Below are 21652 nucleotides of genomic sequence, written 5' to 3' on the forward strand. Positions count from 1 at the left end.
GTCAAGGAGCATCCATTTCCTATCGCTTGACACCCAGATGTGGCCACAAACATTCAGGCTTGACACTGCAAATTGGACAAGCCAGGAAATCAGATTCCCCCAGGCAGCCCACTATTCTCCCCTTGCCATGAGTTCCCCAAGCTCCCCCTACAGGTTCCCACCTGCTTTGGTCTCCTCTAAAAGAGAGCTCTGATCTTTACAGCAACCCCCACCTCTCATGGAGCAGCAGAGTGAATCTGATTCTTCCTCCGCCGAACATCACAGCAGGGTAAGAACTGCTGGTAGAGATAGACTGATGGAGCATCTTGCAACAGGACATACCCCCTGATTGTCCCTGAATTCAGTACCAGCTCATAACTGTGCAGGACAAATCCAAAAATTGTGACTGTCCCACCTGAATCAGGACAAATGGCAGAGTGAGCTGCTCTCTCCTACCTGTTCTTGCTGCTTTGACTACTTCCTGCTGGAGTCTTCAATTTTGTTGCTGCTTGGCTGGATGTTGGAAGGTTTGGAAAATAAATATGTACTATTCACGTCCTGGATACCTGAGCAAGAGTGAACTCTCAGGCCTCCATCCCTCCAAACAGCCATAACATTACATTATTAATACCTACAAAGCTTCCTTCCCTAAAATTAGTCCTTACATTATTAGCTCTACATTTAAATCAGATACTCCACATTACATTATTAGCCCCATGATATATTAATAGCCACAATTAACTTCACATTATATTAAAAGCCCCAAATTTAATAGAAACCTGCTTTTAAAATGATGCCCCCCACTTGCTGCTACATTACACAAATACCCGAAATTACATTACATTAATACTCTCCACATTGCATTTATAGCTACACCATGCCTCACCTTACATCAATAGTCCCACTATTTAACCTTAATAACTCCCAAGACATTGCATTACTAGCGCACACACATCACATTCATACCCCCATTAGCTCCCACATAAGATTAATATTTCCCATGCTCTCCCCACATACACAAAGATTACATTAACAACCCCTGCACAAACTGCACTAAAACCCCTAATATTAAATTAATAAACTCACTAGTACACATACACAAACCTGTCATTATGATGCTCTCTGTATTGTATAAGTTACAGGAATGCTCCCAATTTTAAATTGGTTAAAAGAATGCTCTTGTAGAGGGGTCACTAGAATGCTCTCTGTATTGCAATTTAGACACTAAAATGCTCTCAGTATTGTACATTGGTCAGATGGCACTGCATGATGTTTGAGGTTTGCTGTTTGTAATAACATACATTTCATTGGCCCATATAGTTGGCCACACTTATTTTTCCGTCATTGCGTGCTGCTATTAGAGTCTGGGTAGGTTACTTTTGTTTGCCCTCCAGTCTAGGTTAGCATAAATGTTATTGTCTCTTTTTTCTATTAATATGCAACGGTATTGCTGGATAGATAGAGTGAAAGATGATTAACATCACTACAGACAAGCTGGCTTTTATTAGCTCCACCATATATAGAGGCATTCAGTGATTTGCAGAACAAAATGTAGACGTTGGTGTGACCTCTTTAATAAGAACAGAAAGACGTGAACACGGAGAGCAGAACAAGTGGTTATAATCTTTAGTAGAACACTAGTAAATTGAGTACATTAATATTATCTACAAATAAGTGTAGCACAGCCTCTAAGGACACATCTTTGGATATGCTTCTCAGGAGGCATATATATTATCCATCACCAAGCTTTGGTGTTCATAGACGTATTGATGATGATGATAATAACAACATCATGTATCTTTACACTGTGAAAAAAAAAAAATGAAAGCAGCGTGAGTAGCAGGGATGGCAGAAAGAGCCCCAGCTCTATTCAGTCGTAAGTATAACTTACGCAGATCAGTCACAACATTAAAACCACTGACAAGTGAAGTGAATAATAATGATTATCTTGTTACAATGGCACCTGTGAAGGGGTGTGCAATATTATACAGCAAGTGAACAGTCAGTTCTTGAAGTTGATGTGTTGGAAGCAGGAAAAATGGCACGCGTAAGGATCTGAGCAACTTTGACAAAGGACAAATTGTGATGGTTAGTCGACTTGGTCAGAGCATCTCCAGAACTACCAAAACTGGTCCAAGGAAGGACAGCCAGTGACGCGGTCATGGACACCCAGGGTCATGGGCACCCAGGGCTTATTGATGGGCACCGGGAGCGAAGGCTAGTCCGTCTGGTCCAATCCCATAATAGAGCTACTGTAGCACAAATTGCTGAAAAAGTTATTGCTGGCTATGATAGAAAGGTGCCAGAAGACACAGTGCATCGCAACTTGCTGCGTGTGGGGCTACGTAGCCGTAGATCAGTCAGAGAACCTATGCTGACCCCTGTCTACCGTTGAAAGCGGTCAACAGGGGTCAGCCATCATTTGCCTAATGTAGTAAGAAACTCCAGGACAGGTCCAGTCTTAGGACATTCTCTGGCGCATGTGTCATTAAACCCCATATGGTGTTTCACTTGCACTTCCATTCACAGCTGATTACCCCATGTCCTCTGTATGGTCCTTGGTAAGAAAAAGTTTGTTAGACTAAACTTTGTATCAACCTCAGCTATAGTTAAGTTGCCCTTTACAAGGCAGCGCCGCTTTAAATTTAAACGCCGAAGACGCCGAACTCGCGGGTGTTGAAAAACCCGGAGCTTAATACATTTACCCCTTAGAGTGAGGTTAACAGAACTGTATCTTATATGGAAGATGTGGCCTAATTGGGGGCTTCTACAATTGCAATACTATGCTTGCATCATGTGCATTTGTCCCTCTTTATGCATCCCAGGATATAGGTTGCCGTAGCAAAAAGAATAGTGACAAGACAGCTACAAGCTGTTCCTTAAACCTGACCTCTTCCTTTACCCTGCTGCCTGGGCTTGGTAGGTTTGTTCACTCAAGAGGTTGAGCAAGTAATTATGATATATCATTGTAGAAGTAGTGATCAGTGTGCTTAGTGACTTGTATCAATGCTTCTGAGGGCATTGAGAGTCTCTTGTCTCTCTCTTACTTAATGCCTAGACACATGAAGGCTGCCATTTTTCAGCTGAATCAATATCCATGACAATATTGCCTATCAATCCTTTAAGAACTAGTAGCATTGGTTAGAATTGAGGCAGATGTCCCCACTGAAGTACAAGAGAGGAGCTGTGCACTTAGTTTTGTGGAAGATTATTGTAATAAGATGTAAGGGTGGAGAGAGCACATTGTGGTGGGTGTTTTCTGAGGAGGAATGCACAGCCTTGTGTACTCTGCATAACTTGTCCGATACAGTTAATGAAAAAAAAAAACACTTCCCATGCACATTGCACTGTGTAATAAAATGAAATGCATTTAATAAACAGGATCTGTGCTCCCAAATCCTCAACCAATCCCAGCGCTAGGCAACTTGGCCTTCTTTCTATATACAAGAGAGACCCAAGTGTGGGGTACCCCTACCATAAGCAGGAATGTTACACAGGACAACCCAAATTTTCAGGTGACCAGGGGGTAAATGTATCAAGCTGTGATTTTCCGGAGGGTTTGAAAAGTGGAGATGTTGCCTATAGCAACCAATCAAATTCTAGGGTCATTCTGTGGAATGTACTAAATAACTGAAAACTAGAATCTGATTGGTTGCTATAGGCAACATCTCCGATTTTCAAACCCAACTCGCTGCTTTATACATTTACCCTCAGGTCTTCTTCACTAAGAGCCTGCAATTCACAATCAATGTTTCACTGACATGCAGAGCCATTAAATTTGCATGAAAAAAAAAAGATGTAAAGAGAATGAATAAGCAGAAGTGGCAGTTTTGCAGTTAATAAGCTTTAAGCATAATATGTAACTGATATTGTGCCAAGAATTTTATCTACACCTGTCTAATGAATTTCTTATGTTTTTTTCTTTTTTGGGTCCTTCCTGGCGGCTGACTCACAGAATACACAGTAAGTCATATCATCCAATATCACATATTTGTTTTGTCTTGAAGGCTTGATCATTATCAAATAGAGAGGAGAGAAATAATGAAAACATATCAGACACAACATGTTTGCTTGTGAAACAAGCAGTTTCCCAGTAGTGCGACGCTCCGGTTATACGAGCTTCGAGGTCTGTTTTTGCTTTCCAGTCACGACAGGCCAAACTACGCTGTATTTGTAGGCTCACATCTAGCGTAATTTATAGTCTATGAACGGAGCTGGGACATCAATGGTCAATTCAGTCCACTGTGTGGTTGGGATACGGATGCGGTCACAATGTCGACAATCACAATGCTGACATTAAAAGACCATTGCCAGTGGGACCGGCGGAAATCACATTGTCAACATTTTCAAGCTGTCCCCTGAATGGAAGTGTCGGCATTTAGCCTGCCGACTTTTATATGTCGAGAGATTAATTGCCGACATTTCCAGTGTCACAATTTAGTACCCAACCTGTTGGGTTAGGACAAGTAACACAGCCAAATATGCTGGTAAAGTATGCAAAATTCAGAACGAGGGAAATATTCTGTGGAACGGGTTAGAAACTATTGTGCATCACTAAAATAAAGGTTTATTACAGCATTTAAACAGTCTTGAGTCTAGTTAATGGACCTTTCAAACAAGGATGAAACAGAAAATCTTTAACTGACCACTAAATCAGAAATCAAGTTACCTTATGTATAAAAAAAAGCACTGTTAGTGACATTAAAGTCCAATATATGTAAGTTAGAAATGTGTAAAATGTTCAAAACTTTTCACTCCATTCCACATTTTCTGCGTAATCAGTCCTTAGCTGCACTACGCAGAATTCTATTTCTGTTCTACCTATACCTGTTATTTTTGATCTGCCCAGAATTTCCAGCCCTCCACTAAGCCATGCAGAATGAACTGACGCTGTCATCACCCCAGCTCAGAGAAATGTGAAATTTACACATACAGTCAGGGCCGGATTAACCCGAGGTCTAACTGGGCTACAGCCCAGGGGCCTCGGGCAACCAGGGGGCCCTTGACAGTGTTCAGCGGCATTATTGATCAGTGCGGGGGTGCCCCCGGCCTGGTTAATGCTGCTGAGCCTGTCACTGTAGTCCTTCCGCGGTGCTCAGTAATCTCTTTACTGAGAAGATCTCGTGAGTCTCACTCTCACGAGATCTCCTCAGTAATGAGCTTACAGCGCACTGCGGAAGGACTACAGTGACGGGAGAACAGAAATAGGTAACTGCTTGGGGTGGGGGGCGGCAGGCGGCTCTCAGGGGGGGGGCTCACGGGGGAATGGATGCCTCCTTAGCCCAGGTGCTCAAAGATTGCACCCCCAGAACTTCGCATCTCAGCAAAATGCCACTTACTGCTGCCAAATTTCCTTCACGCTAATGTTCACTCATCTCTAGTATAAATGTTTGATGAACTTTCCAGAACTGAATCATCACAGTGGATGCATATACAAGATAATTATTATGGTAGGTGGGGACATATGTAAGGGAATAATTATGGTGGGTATATATACCCACCAGCCAGTAGGTTGAGGAGACTTGTCCATTTTGAAAAGGAGTAATTGACATATAGAAATACTTGCACGGTATATATTTGTTGCAGGGTTCTAATGTTCAACTATTTTATTTGCAATGGGATTTTACAATTTATAGACAGACTGTCTGGGACAGAACTAGTGATTACTGCATCGTTAAATGATTTAGCTACCCACATTGAGAGTAACGTATGATGTGTTTGCACACATACATCTTTATGTCACTTTTTTTTTTTTTTTAAGGAAGCTCCACACAACCTTTTTCCTTGAAATCCATTTCCCCAAAATGCTAATAGTATTATCTGCAATTATTGTTCATGTCCTGCCAACATCATATGCAGTGGACTGCTGAATAGTTTTGCTGACCTGTCTGATGTGAATTTGAAAAGATAGTCTGGATTTTTACACACTCTTCCCTTCTATATTAACTATAACAGAACTTGGCAGGCGGCAAGCTACTCTTTTTTTTTGCAGCACGTTTGCAGTTTCCTGGAGCAGTGTTAACTATTAGCGCTGCACCCTTAAAATTTTTACATTTATGGGTGCGTTAACATATGTGTGTACATTTATATTTGACATAAGCTAGATGGCTATTTACTGTTTTGGCATAGACTTGGAATGTTTAAGGAACACAGGTTAAGTACACTTGTAAACACATATCAAAAATACAAAAATGTATTTTAAAGTCCTGTGTGCATGTACCCTATGGAAGCAGAGACATCAATAACAGTGATTTGCAGGTCAACTCTCCTTTAGGTTAATAAGACCCTTTTTCCTGCAGCAGACTTATATGGTAACTCCTCATCCGCTGTTCAAAGGCAAACTCTGGTGCATGATATGCGGGCAGAGCAAGAAGGTTGATTGACATATAGATGTCCAAATTGGCCCAGATCCAGACGTTTGCGTCCCATAAGTCGAACATCCAGATCACAGCATCATTGTAGCCTATTAGTGTGGTTGGAATATGGCTACAATTTCATCATCTGCACTTACCAACATGCTCAATAATGATCTGATAAATTTCAAATGAACTATCGTGGAATGATGTCAGTTTTCAGGCTACACCTGCTGTCATATTTGACAAGTTGCCTAATATCGGCTGCCATATTTCAGTGAGTGTGTGTGGCTGGGATAGGTCAGGATACAGGTTTTCTGTTTTTCAGAAATAAAATAATATTACCGTAGGTCTCAGATAACAGCCTTAATGAATGGGTCAGGGTATTATAACTATATTTATAAAGTCATATTAAAAGGCTTTTTGTATCCTGTATTTGCTGTGCACGGTAAAATGTGTTTTTAAAATCAGGTAAAATGTCCCTTTTAGTCTACACAAAGTTATTTCAAAGTTGTAAGTCAAACAATTCCTGACAGTTGTAGTGTAAGGGGCTGGTTTACAAACATCTAGTCCTTTGTGGTTTAAAGGTTAAGCTAATTTCATTGCATTCCACAAATGTTTTGCTGTGTTTACACTTTTACCATTTATTAAATGTTCCGGGTTTTAAAATGTGTCATTATTGTGTATATTTATAACAAAACTCTGTAGAAGAAAAATTCCATTTACAAAAACATCTACTTTGTAATCCTGTAAAGTTCCACTGTAGATTTCTGCTAAAAGTGACTGTAATAATATGTTACAAATCAAAGTGCTTTGTTGTTTCCCACTGTGGGCCGCAAGTACGAATCTCACTGTTGCGCATGCACCCAGAATAGATGTAATCTGGGTATACACCTATGTAATCTTCAAATGCAATTTCTGTAACCATTTCACCAACAACTGAAGGTCCCGATAAGCATGCTGATTCATACGTATACATGTACACAATTTACCTTCATATCTGCTGTAAAGATCGTGACTGTGTACGCCCTACAGGTATCTATCTGCCTACGTTGCTGGTGGTGGCAGCGTACACACTTCCACATTTGACCAACATCATTCCGTTGTTGATCATGAATTTTAGGAAGTTTATAAAACCAAATCAAGAGATGCGATGTGTTTTTGTACTATAACACATGATGGCGAGAGTATGCACACTCTTGCAGTATTTGAACAAATGGTCATGGAACATTTGATATGCACGATAATTGCATAGATGTATACCCAGCATTACACTTGAGTCTGTATGCAGGACCAGGTGCATCTTCAGTATACAATACACACGTCTAGAGGAGGATCTGGGGAGACAAGGGGCGTACAAACATAGGCCAAGTACATTAAGGGCGTGTTCAAGTAAATGAAACAAACCTGGACAGACTTGAACGCAAATGCAGATACGCCTGCCAAGTAAACATATCTGTTGCAGATGCTCTACTCCTAAGGGTAAATGGGGTATTAAAGTGTGGATTTTGCATGTTGCCAATATTCTGCAACTTTGTGGGAGAAATTTAAAACGGCAATGATTTTAAAGGCGACTCTTGCCTTTAAAGCCATTGCTGTTTTAATTTTCCCCTGCAAAGTCACCAAATATTGGCGACTTGCAAAACCCCCACTTTAATATATTTATCCCTAGTGTAAGTTACGGACTGATAATGGCAACGATCAGGTGAGATGCCTATAAATCGGCATACTATGTAGAATGTGTATTTTTTTCGGACACAATTTACACCTGCGTTTTAGACAGAAACTGCGTCCAACCCTTTATGAGGACCTGTATTTTTTTTTAACATAATGTTTTTTTCCCCCTAGTGCTCTTTTCTGCCAAAATTTCAAATCCGCATAGAAACAAAGTTTGAAAATAACAATGGTAGCAATACACAGGTAAGCATCTTTAACTTTATGTATGTATTTAAACTTAAAATATAATGAATAAATGTACAATGAAAGGTCAAAATGATGCCTAAATTAGTGGTTCATCCTTTGCTTCCCTGACTCTAATTATGGCCTATAATCGATAACTCCTGTGCACTATAGTTGCATAGAAAACTCTATTATTAAATGTTAGTTCAGAAAATAATTTGTTGCTCACTGCACACGACCATGTTCCTAAGAAAATTCTGTCCCACATAGCAAATAAATTTATTTTATTTACATTTGTTTTAACACATAATGCTTGAAAGGAAAAAATAAAATCATGGTAAATTGATAATACATTTCTTGGAACATTCTTAGCTTTCATCATATATAGCATATATTTTTATCCAGGATCACTTTCATATGTTCATTATAGGACTGATTCATGAAAGAATGCAAAGAGAATGCAAATTGCGGAGTTTTTTTTAAACAAATGGAAAATGCAAACAGGAACGCCTATATTCAAAAAGAAGAGGATCTCAAGAAACACTTCTAGTTGAATACAGATGTATATATGCTCTACCTATATGGCACTTGCCATGTGCAAACAGACACAACACACTGCAGCATACACATCGTTATCATCATCATCAACATTTATTTCTATAGCGCCAGCAAATTCCATAGTGCTTTACAACTAATACAGTCAGAGAGGTAAGTGTGCCCTGCTCGCAATCTTACAATCTGTAGGACACCATTCATATGTATATATAAAGTCACCTCAGAAAACTAAAATGATTAAATACAATAACACCTACTTATAATATAATAATTAATGAAAAGAAAAGGTTTGTTTTTTTCTTCTTTTTTTACATGAAATACATTTAACAGGATGTTATCAATGCCTACTGTACATAAAATGCATTTTTACAGTTGCTCTTGATGCAAACACATGTTCCTGAATGCATATGCGGCTGTCATCACTACCATCTGCACTTACACCTGGCCTGTAGCTGGTGCAAATGATGCGGCTGAAAATCATGTACCTGAGAGACGCCAAGAGTCAGACATTGCTGCATGCAGTCAGTCTTGCCATGCCCTTACTGTACATTGACTATGGGCGTACGTTCCTTCTCTCCCCCGTTCTGCACTTGAAGTCACTGGCTGTCGGAAGTGTCCTTTGAGTTCAAAGATGAGTTGCATACTCTTACGTTTACTGCTGTATAGTCCATTTTTGAGCACGTGCAGAGCAATTTTATGCATAAAATGGCACATATTGGATGATTAATGAATGAGACCCCATGAGTGCATCTTATTTGAAAGTGTATAGTGTTTTTTTTTCTTATTAGTGTAATTTCTTTTTGGTGCTATAAAGAGAGCTACAGATATAGTGGAAAAGCATATTGTAATTGTAATGCATTGTCATGCTGACATGACAATCAAATATGGTATAATAATGGGTGTGGTATAAAGAGGGGACACTGTAATTTACGTTACGTGGATCTATTAGTAATGCCTTGCATAGTTTAGCTGTTTCAGCAATCCCAAGCAAGTATTCAGGCCTGCCTATCAGGATGATGCCTCTATACGTCATATGGAGACATGGATATTCCCACCATAATGCTGAGGTTATCTTTGGCTTTAAATCCTGTTTGTACAGATTGTGAATCAACACATTTTTTATTACTGACAGATGAGGTCCATCGATGGAAGACTGTGTAAGACCAATTTTTCTTCAATGTATAAATATCATTATAATCTGCAGTATGGCTCTGCCAGATATGATGCAAGGACATAAAGGATATTTGTGATTGGATTGGTCGAAAATTGTACTTTTGTCACTTTATCACAAATCGTTCAATTATCCAGGCCAGCTGAGATTTGCTAATTTTGGTGTGAGGCCTACCATTAGAAAATTGCGGGGCCCAGTACAAGGAAACAGGCAGGGCCCCATCCCTCCTTGACCATAACCCCTACCCCCGGTTCCGGTGGACGCAAAAGTGTAGCACCATGGCATCTGGATAAACAACAAGCCCCTGAGACCGCCCCACATGTTTGTCCTTTACATGCTCATCAGACCAACCCTCATGCCATCAGACCAACCCTCATGCCATCAGACCAACCCTCATGTCATCAGACCTACCCTCATGTCATCAGACCTGCCCACATGCCATCAGACCTGCCCACATGTCATCAGACCTGCCCACATGCCATCAGACCAACCCTCATGTCATCAGACCTACCCTCATGTCATCAGACCTACCCTCATGTCATCAGACCTACCCTCATGTCATCAGACCTACCCTCATGCCATCAGACCTGCCCACATGTCATCAGACCTACCCTCATGCCATCAGACCTACCCTCATGTCATCAGACCTACCCTCATGTCATCAGACCTACCCTCATGCCATCAGACCTACCCTCATGCCATCAGACCAACCCTCATGTCATCAGACCTACCCTCATGCCATCAGACCTACCCTCATGTCATCAGACCAACCCTCATGTCATCAGACCTACCCTCATGTCATCAGACCTACCCTCATGCCATCAGACCTGCCCACATGTCATCAGACCTACCCTCATGCCATCAGACCTACCCTCATGTCATCAGACCTACCCTCATGTCATCAGACCTACCCTCATGCCATCAGACCTGCCCACATGTCATCAGACCTACCCTCATGCCATCAGACCTACCCTCATGTCATCAGACCTACCCTCATGTCATCAGACCTACCCTCATGCCATCAGACCTGCCCACATGTCATCAGACCTACCCTCATGTCATCAGACCTACCCTCATGTCATCAGACCTACCCTCATGCCATCAGACCTACCCTCATGTCATCAGACCTACCCTCATGCCATCAGACCTACCCTCATGCCATCAGACCAACCCTCATGTCATCAGACCTACCCTCATGCCATCAGACCTACCCTCATGCCATCAGACCTGCCCACATGTCAGACCATCAGACTTCTCCACATGCCCTCTTACACTTACAGATAGTCACCTTGACATTTCTAAACACTGTCATTGGTGATAATGATGAGAGAGTGAGACAGTGTCAGGCTGGGGCATGAAGGGCCCACCGGGGGATGCAATGGTAGGGGCCCACAACAGTACTCCGCTGAAAACATGTGGCCAGTTGCCAGAGAGGTGGGACCAACCATTAGAGGGGGCAGAAGAAAAGAAGAATCACTTCAGTGTTGTATGAGTATTATTGTCAGGTGAGTCGGGGCCCCTTAATCTAGTACCCCCCACATAAAGCCCTGATGGGGTCCCTGCTTGATGTTACCAGTCAATAAGCATTAAACAATATAGCTCTTCCACATAGTAGGTTTCTTATATTAGATCAGTCTTAAAAAATGCATTTCTCTGCACAGTGTCCTCTTCATGCTGTATACCAATATCTCCAGTCTACATGTATATAGAAATAGAATGGTCCTCTTCATACTTCTTGGTATGAAGTAACTGCACAGGTTCATCTGCTTTATCTCCGTCTACTCATATATACTTGGGTGAGAGTGCGGTGTAAGTATCGTATAAAAGCCCCAGATCGCGCCACCTGGTTTAAAGAAGATCACTCAATTTGTAATTTTAAAAGGACTTTTCCACCTCCAGATGACTTTAATATGACATGTCACATACCTGTATATGTCCAACGTTTACTAAGTATATTGCTATCTCCTTATGGTCAAGCATTTATTTATATATTACCAGGGAGAGTTATGTATGTTTATCATCATGTTCAGTTCTGCTGCGCTCAATACATTGAATGTAATTGTAACAACAACAGTAAACAACTATGCAAAACGCACAGACCGAAGCCAGAAATGTGAAAGCAATGTATTTAGTAACAGGTACAAAGGGACATGTGCAAGCCTATAGGTATCGGGAGGTGACCTTTAACAGATTGTTATCAAATGTATTTTAGGCACTAAAGGTTAGAATGAATTACGCATTTCTTACAGTACAGAGATCTACAACAGCCAATTGTGACATAATAGTTTAGTTTGTTATGGCACTACACTTTAATGTGTACAAATGAAGAGTTACATCTCAAAGCAACAAGGTTCCAACTCTGTTTTTGCAAATCACAGTAATTTGAGCTCTTTAGCTATAATTTAAAACAAAAATCATAATTCATACATCAGGTAAACAAATACAGTGCGTGTAGCTGGGGAATATTTAGCCTGGAAATGGTACAATTTGCATAGCATTGCAAATCAGAAATGGCAAATGTCAGGTTATTTGCATTAATTTAAAAAGGCACTAAAAACATATCCACACACAAATCCATGCAAACAAGAAAGGTTTAGTTAGTAACAGGTAGTTGGCAGACTTTCCCATCAATGTCATTCATGTACCAATATAATCTTGTCACTGTCGTATTTGTCCTTTGATATATTGCTTTAGAACTGGCCAGTTTTTAAATAGAGGCCTATATTAGTCTTCTAGTCAAATGCATTCAGGGTCTTCAAGAATGGCCTCAGTGTGTAATACATTAATTATATAATTATCAGGAAAGTTGGCTCCATGGGTAGACAAGGGCACACTCCAACACAACAGGTGCAACTACCATGCAGGTATTTTTATTTTGCAAGTTGCAGTGAACAAGAACATAAGATGACACTGAAATTAAATCCTAAGCCTTACTGGCAGCAACTAATCATTGGAGTCTCCATCACAATTATGGGGGTGGTATTAATGACAAAGTACCCAGACCACACAAAACATCCACATACTGCACCCATCTTAGGTACCGTTACTTCCTGGCTAAGAGGCAATGTTTTGCTGTGGTTTGTCAACATACTGAAACATTTTTAGTTACATACTATTGCAACGGCTTAGCCACAACTTTTCTGTTTCCCCACAGTTCCCAAAAAAAGGGAGAGCCTGTTCACACCAATGTCATCTGTTGTGCATAACTCATATCTCACTGTACTATACAGGACGGAATGAGAACTGTACTGTAACTATTAGAAACCCCTTGAACACATTATCATCTCCTGACCTTTGACTCTGTTTCTACAGGTCATACCACACCAATTAGAGTTGGACATGTTCTATAATTAACTGCCTTTTTTGGGGGTGGGTTACGCACAATTTAATGGTAGTTTAATTCAAAAATTTGCTCCACCTCCTCAAAACAATTTGACTACACAGAAGGTGGCTTTGTAGACACCAATAAGCACGGCCTTTTCATCCATATCAAATAGTTAAATGTTCAACTGGGTACACACTACAGTTTTTTTACCCGATTATCGCGCCAATCACGCGATAAACGACTGTGAGGTCCGATATTGCATTAGTGTGTACGCTCCCACGATCATGTTTTTCATTTGATTTTATAAACGGACTAAAAATCTCTGGAAACGATGGGCCGATGTTGGGGAAGTTCTGCAGTGTGTGTGCACTCACGGCCAGCAGTGTAAGCAGATCTCCATAGAGTTTAGAGTCACAATCTTTTCAGTAGATGGTTATGACAGATGAAGAGCACAGATCTGAAGGTAGATCCTGTAAAATCGAGCAATTGTGCGCATGAATCGGCACGATGATCAGGACTTTTAGTCATTGGAAGAATAGTTAAAGATATTGCATCGGGATACATTTTCTGTAGTGTGTACCTAGCTTAACTCTCAACAGCATTAGCAGTGCCTGCAGCGTTCTTTACAGGTTCTTTAGACTTATATTATTATATGATCTATAGTACTATTATTTTCTGAAAGTTTCCAAAACCATAGGAAATCTGCCCCCAGTGCATCAGCATGCTCCAATGTGGGCACTAGACCATTTAGGTAAATTAGGGATCCATAGAAGTTACTGATTTTAGCAGTAGCTATAGGAAACTCCACGGCTAGATTTAACAGTGCTTGTCTAAAGCTAGGTACACACTACACAGTTTTCATTCAATAATCAGCTAAATCAGCCGACATACGACCGCTCGTTCAAAAGTTGGGTCAGTGTGTGCAGTGACACGATGGTCGAAAGTCTGCCCAAATGGACGATTGTCTCCTCATTTGGTTGGTCGTACCGTTTAATATTTTCATTCCAATCTCGTTTCTGTTGTGTAGTGTGTATAAACCTCCGACCGATCCACAACAGTGAGTACAAAATTACAGTCATTGCTCACGACAACATGGTAAAAAGTCGCTAAAGGGACGTCCGCTCTTCCCTTTATCGTCCTAAACAAGGCTAGTGTGTATGCAGTCCATGGACCGAGCGATCGGAACATCGATCGGCATAAAAAGTTGGTGGAAAATTCTGTAGTGTGTACCCAGTTTTAGTTGTGGTGATCTGGCTACCTGTAACTAGTAAGGCAGTTACCTGTTTACTTTCTAATTGAAATAGCAGGCATTGGTTTATCAGATCTTGCCTGATTAACAGAAATACAATTAACATAAGCAAACATAGATGTCTGTCTATAGATATAAGACAACTCATATTGCAAAAGTTTGTAGTTTAAAAGAAATTTTTCAGAAATATGTAATAATATATGATAGCTTTCCTTGATCATTATGAGACTGGGACATTCCTGCCAGTCTCCAGGTATGGGGCCTACCGATGTGAATTGGAGATCTTACATTCAGGGCCTAGCAGTGCTGAAGTAATCAATTCTTCACCAACATATACTTTTCCACTAGGAATAGCATGGATATAATCAGCTACAATGTGGTAAAACTTATATATGTACCTTATATGTAAATTCTAAGGGTTTTAGAACCCATGGAGGAGCTCCATAACAATATAAAATTATAAGCATGCTACCTTCCCTTTTTTATCTGGGCCACTTTAAAGCCGTCACCAAGTATGTTTGAGGAAGTACCTGTCAGACTACAACTTCCTACCTATTATCTCAAACGTGTGAAAGATTACCTATGCATCTGGACCCCAGTTTAAAATGTTCATATATTGCTAAAAATTAGAACATAATAGTATTGTGTTAGGTCATACCTCTCGACACTGCAGTTTTTGTTGGAGAAAGGCAGATTTTCAGATTCCAAAATGGGGGACATGGCATTGCCAAAATGAGGGCATGGTTGGAGATGGTCAGAATATCTTTGGCCAGATCATGGGCGTGGCTTAAGTGGGTCATGGGTGGAGCTTTTGTTCTGCATTTCCCAAATGTGAGATTTTCCACTTATTCCCAGCCCAATATAGTCAATACAGATCTACATGTAATGGGTATTACTGTATTAGGGTGAATCCTAACTGAAAATGCTATGGAGTCTGACCTTTTCAACATTTTTATAAAGGTGGATTCCAGGTGTATTAAGACTAGCTGCTTTTTTTTTGTATTCTAGGTATTTGGTGAAAAGCCTACACCAGAAGATGATGTATGTACGGTTGACATAGCTGATGATGATCTTCCAGAAGGTTATTACAAAAAATCAGAAGTAAGAATTAAAACCAGATACTTTACTTTTATGTGTTTATAGCACAGACATTTTATCACTACAGTGTCAACATTGTTGTGTGATGTAGTACAGCTCCTTGGGTGTGACTTTAGGAATGTTGTGTAGCCAATGAGGGAAATGACCGCCACTGCAGAGGGTGCCCGGGATACTTTTTCCCTGTGTCATTTCACATTATTACACAAAACTTAAATTATGGACAACTATGATTTGATTTCTTTGCATGTGTGGATTGCAAGGGTTGTTGCTAACATTTGGTGTAAATTTCATTACAATAGCCACATCAAATATATATTTACTGAGAAAAATGTTGATGTGTTCAATACTTATTTCACCCACTGTATATATAAATGCGTGTGTGTGTGTGTGTGTGTAACAAAAATATGCAACAAACATGCATGAAGATCTCTAATAAAACATGAATTAAAGCTCATACAATTTATTGTGTATGATTTCAAGCAATAGTAATATACGGATATGATTATAGTTTTAAACAAATCAGTTATTTGGTAATTAAAAATGAACCTATGGAATTATTATATCAGAATTAATGAACCCACTTTCTAATTTAGGACCTCAGAATGTTCCATTCTGAAAAGACTGGCCGAGGGCCGTTACTGCAGGGCTGGCTACAGACTACACAACCCATTATGTGCTCTTATAAATTAGTAGCAGCCAAATTTGAGGTCTACGGATTTCAGTCTAGAGTTGAAAGCTTTATTCATAAGGTAAGTATTCTAATGCTGTGGCCAGTGAAATAAACTCAAATGCAATAAATCTGTATACTATTCTTTAAATGAAACATTCAAAAAGATAACTTATATAATAAATTGCATTAGCAAACTTTTTTAAATAGAAAAGATGTAATGCTGTGCTGTGTTCTGTTTTTTTAGACATTTGAGTTGTAAGCAGGTAACAAACACATAGGTTTTCTGAGCATCTAGAATGGGAGTTTGAGTTTGTTGTGGCTCTAGGATAACAAATCCAAACTAACGGTAGCCCTGAAGAAGCTTTCCTTTTTTTTGTAAACCCAAAGAACAGCTAGTTGTAGAATAAGACAAGGGTACTTTTGCAACCACCATTTCCTGGGGCTCGTCAGAGACTTTGTAGTGTGAAGGAGCATGAAACATAACTTGGATGAAAACTGTTGTTGTGAACATAGACTAATCCTTACATTGTTTCCATTTCCTCTTTCTAAAACCAAGAAGTTTATTAAGTTAGCGCACCCACATTTTAAGTAATGTTTTCTATCTGTTGCCTATCTAGTAATACAACTGTTTCCAAACTGTTGTTATTTTTTTTTCTACCCCTCTTGTAGTGGAAAAACAGCTTTTAAACTTCTTAGCTGCCCTACAAATCTGTGTCTAATCTTTGTCTATAATGTGTCTGGGTATTTAAAAAAAATATATCACTTTGCAGAACATTTTTAATATGGGCATTACCAAAGTCAAGAAGCACCTTGTATTGAAATTTGGAACATTTATGCTTAAACGGTCTGCATACTTATATTAGTGTTCTATGGGGGAATATATATAAGTCAGAGAAGACAAAAAATACCTAGGTAGGACAAACACAGCGTCCAAAGAATCTGTTTGTTTTTATTTCAGTTTTAGGGGGGTATTCATTTGTCAGCGAGTTTTTTTCCCCCCCTGCAACGTTAAAAAAAAATAAAAATCTCCCGTGGGTTTTTTACGGTAAAGAGAGACCGTTTTGAGTTAGCGCAGCGGGAAAACTCGTGCAATTCAATAGAAAAAGAGGGAACGCTGCCCCCGCGCGTCAAGCATTGCGTTTGGAAGTTTTTAGGGGAGTGAAGAGGAGTTTTAACGCAGTCATGTATAACACAAAAAATGTTTTGCATACATTTCCATACATTAGATTGCATTACACATTGATGATATCTACATTACAGTACTTTCTTTAGCATATTTTTTAATTGAACTATTTTTTACCATAGAATCATCTATAACATGTCAAAACACATTACTACATTCATATTTGTACCAGAAACATACATAAATATAATTAATTAGTGATTTTATTTAATTTATTTTTTTCATGTTTATTTTATTTCATTATTTTTTCACAAGAAAATCAACTTACACAAGTTAGGCATTAGTGATAAACATAAGTTTAAAATTTTTTCCACATTATTACATGATTTCAAATACTTTTCAGAGGTTTTTTATTTTTTAACACACCCCAAAGAGGTGCGAGTTAAAACAGCATATTTTCCTGTTTAACGCGCTGCGTTTAAAAGCAATTGAATAGCTTTTAACGCGACTGCCTCTCTCAACCCTATACTTTCAATAGACCTTCTACTGGAGCGTAAGAGGACCGTTTCATGAAAAAAACTGAGCGTTAAAAATAGAATTGAATCGCGGGTAAAGTTAACCCGCTCAAAAATGATAGAAAACTGCGTTAAAATGACAATGCGGTTAAAAAAAACAACTCGCTGACAATTGAATACTCCCCTTAAATAACAACCATTAAAATACAAATCTGAAGTTTGGTTCCATGTAACTATATATTATTTATATCAGTATTTGTTTCACTACCAATTAGTACAGCATTTCATTTTAGTTTGCTGTTTGTTTAAAAGGTTACACTATGACTAAAAGTTAACAAGCGGTAGAGAGGATAGGCTTCATGAAATGCAATAAATATAATGAAAACTACATTTTTGAATTCAACTATAGGACATAGCTCAATTACATATAGTTTTACACAACATATTAACATACTATCCAAGTGTACTAGCTTGAATAGGACTGTCATGGAAATACAAGGCTATCCAGATGTTCCTGGCAAACACAAATATCCAATGTGGCCCCATTTTTATTGCAACCATTGGGTGTGGCTAGGGTGGTCCTAGGTACTGTCCTTGAATGAGGCATATAACATATAGTGTGTCCCGGTGGTTACCAGTGCCCAGGAGATTGGAATAAAAAATATATAGATTGTGGAACAGAAAGGAATTCAGACAACAGTATCCCAGTGGCTCTTTTGTGCATTGTTCGTATTTCTGTCCTGAGTCTTTAAAGTTAACAAAAAAATCCATTATAGCTCTCTATGCCAATGGGAGACTGCAAGCTTCTTGAATAGGTACACTTGCACACAGAAATAAAAAGGAAATATAGAATGAATGGCTAATAAAATAAATATTAAAAATATATATCAAATAAAGAATCAGCTTGCTTAAATCAAAAATATGTTTTATTTTAAGATCTTGTACGATAGTATACAAAAATTACACACATAATTTATGAATAATAAGATGTGCTGGATCTCACTTGACAAATAATTACTAATGAGCTCCAAGTGATACATAGATAATCTTATGCACAAAGCGTAACTGCACAAAACAACTACCTCTAATTAGGTATTGCGACAGTCCCATCAACTAAACATAGGGACAAACAAATTGCAATAGATTAACAAATTTCACAAATTGATTATTAAATTACAAACGCTGATCATACATAAGTTCCAATCCAACACATAGGCAACCAAAGCATCAAAGCACTATTGGAAAGGAACAAATCAACAACATTATTTAAAGAATGTGGGCCTCGTTTAGAGCTGGACACAGAAGGAAGTGCATCCCAAAAAAATATACATCTTACACGGCTATGTTGTGCTAGACGCATCTAAGCTGAAGGTCATCACTATCAGTCCATAACTTGCACCAGTGATCCAGTCTCAGTCTACATAAGTCGCATTTGCTCCAACAAGTCCTTACACGCATCCTCCTTCCCCTGCTCCATCTCTTAAGTCGTAAGGGGCTGCAAGCGGCCATAGGCGCAACTTGCGATTTCGTCTGCATATGGCTGCAAACGTAACTAGTGCTTTGTGGCCATGCACAGAAGTAAAAAAGGTTATTATATGTTGAAACACAGTCTATGTCCAGCTTTCCATGAGCTTTGATGTGCACAAACTAAGCATTACCTCCATTTAGGTACCATGTGTGTCCCATCCAATTTTTCATGAGGGACAATGATCATAGTAGGATTCATTGTGATCAACATTAAGTACATTATCCAGATGTGTTGTAAATGTTCAGATTTCCTCTGTAAGGAGATCTTTGTAGATAATCCCAATCCAAATAACTCATTGAAATAAATATAAAGTGTCCCACTTTCTAGGTCAGTAAAGCACTATTATGAAGACTTGTCATCTTCCTACCTTGAGACTACAAATATCTGGAAATTGTGTAAAAGCTGTACCAAAATTCCTTTGTAAATATCAAACCTTTAAGGCAATATTGGACACGTGACTTAACTGTCTTTTTTTTTCAGAATATCAAAGACATTTTGCTTGCAGGACATAGACAAGCTGTGGCTTGGATGGACGAATGGTATGGTAAGTGTAAAAGTACTGCTTTGCATTATGACATAATATCCAAATCGAGTTATATAGTTCAATATAGTAGTCAAAAAATGCAAGGGTGCTTTGAATAAAGACATAAAATGGACGGCTATAAATATAAAAGATCAAAAGGTAGGCTGACAAAAACTGAAAACCTATATAAAATATTAGCAACAAACCAAGCAAGTTTTTAAGACTGTGAGTATTTACTGATCCCATTCTGTACTATTCCTCTATTTATTTACATTTTTTGGTATGTTGAATTTGTGTTGCTAAAGGTGTTATACTGGAACAAGGTGTCTTTTTAGATGTAACATCTATTATTATTATCGTAGATTTGTAATCCGCCACGGTGCTCTGCAAGGCCGTCCATTAGGGAAAACATACATAAAACAGGGACATACAAGGTACACAAAATAATTGCAGATATGACAACAAGGGTATGAAGGACCCTGCTCATTAGAGAGCTTACATTCTATGTGGAAGAAGGCACAGCTGAGACAAGAGGAGCACGTGTGGCTCAGAGTGGAGATTGGGACAGCTGTGAGGGTGAATCAGTGTGAGTAGTGTCAGAAGATATAGGGTACGCGCTAATAACGAGATGATAACTGGACCAGAGGTAAACAGAGGATTTCTAGAGGAGGGTCTGCAAATGTTTGAACATGGAGGGGCGTGACTAGCCGATTCAGGGGGGTGTGACTAGCATTTAACAAGCGCTAGTGCTCCTCTAACCCGTTCAGTTCTCCCTTGTAATGCCAGGTGCAACCCCCGGTTACTGCATGTAACAGACCCTTCATACTTTAATGCATTGCAGAGCAGCACAGCGGGGGTCGTACCTCCCAACAGTCCCTGCTGTCAGGAGAAAGTCCCAGCTACTGTGTACAATAGGACACAGTGAAAGATACTCCATCTCCCACCCTACCTCTCCTATTTAATTAATTCTCTCACTGTCCTGTAGTTCATAGCTCATGTACACAATTAATTTATATAGATAAAAATATTATTTATATTTATATGTAGCTTGTTCTTCTCATAAGTAGCATTGTGGGATGTTGCATTTATTTTATTTATATATGTACTCTTTTGAAATATTAATAACACAATGCAGAATTGGCCTCAGACTACAATACATTTCATGAGCTCACACTTGTTGAATTTAATTTGGCAAAATGGTTTTGTGAAAATCAGATCTATGTGGATTTATACATATATGGTGTATTATAAAGTTTTTTAAATGACTTCTCACATTTATTATAGTGAAAGCTGCATATCTGACCTGGTTGGTAATATCTTGCACAATGGTCTCTGTCACTGAGGAGCTTAGTAGGGAGAAGATAAAGCTATCAGGAGCTGTGACCACAGTTCCCTCTGCTGTGCTGCACTTGTCTCCAACTTTTCTGCTCTTGTCCTGTGTGATCACATGGTCATCAGCATGACCAATACACAGCTTTTTGGAGGAGAATGAGAAATAGTGACCAATCACCTGTCAGAAACGTCCGCTGCGTTTCTTTGTCAGTTCTGAGGCAGCTGACTTTTAAATAGCTGAAATGCAAATGCAGTGAGATCTCCTGGTGAGCAGGAGCAGGCTAAGTTTCGGGGCATAAGTAGAAGGGTTTCCAGGAAACTGAGGACACTTA

At 39.2% G+C, this 21652-nt stretch overlaps 1 protein-coding gene across 1 annotated transcript in view; it reads left to right on the forward strand.

The window, feature by feature from the left end:
- LOC142107816 (cytoplasmic phosphatidylinositol transfer protein 1-like) overlaps positions 1-21652 on the forward strand; it is a 135086-nt gene that overhangs the window by 92624 nt on the left and 20810 nt on the right. Inside the window, exons 4-8 of the mRNA XM_075191437.1 lie at positions 3935-3942; positions 8181-8252; positions 15540-15632; positions 16223-16378; positions 19946-20009. Of these exons, the coding sequence (XP_075047538.1) occupies positions 3935-3942; positions 8181-8252; positions 15540-15632; positions 16223-16378; positions 19946-20009 (393 nt within the window). The remainder of the gene's footprint in view (positions 1-3934; positions 3943-8180; positions 8253-15539; positions 15633-16222; positions 16379-19945; positions 20010-21652) is intronic.

Source organism: Mixophyes fleayi, chromosome 11 (assembly GCF_038048845.1).
Source record: "Mixophyes fleayi isolate aMixFle1 chromosome 11, aMixFle1.hap1, whole genome shotgun sequence".
In the NCBI taxonomy this organism is placed as follows: Eukaryota; Metazoa; Chordata; class Amphibia; order Anura; family Limnodynastidae; genus Mixophyes; species Mixophyes fleayi.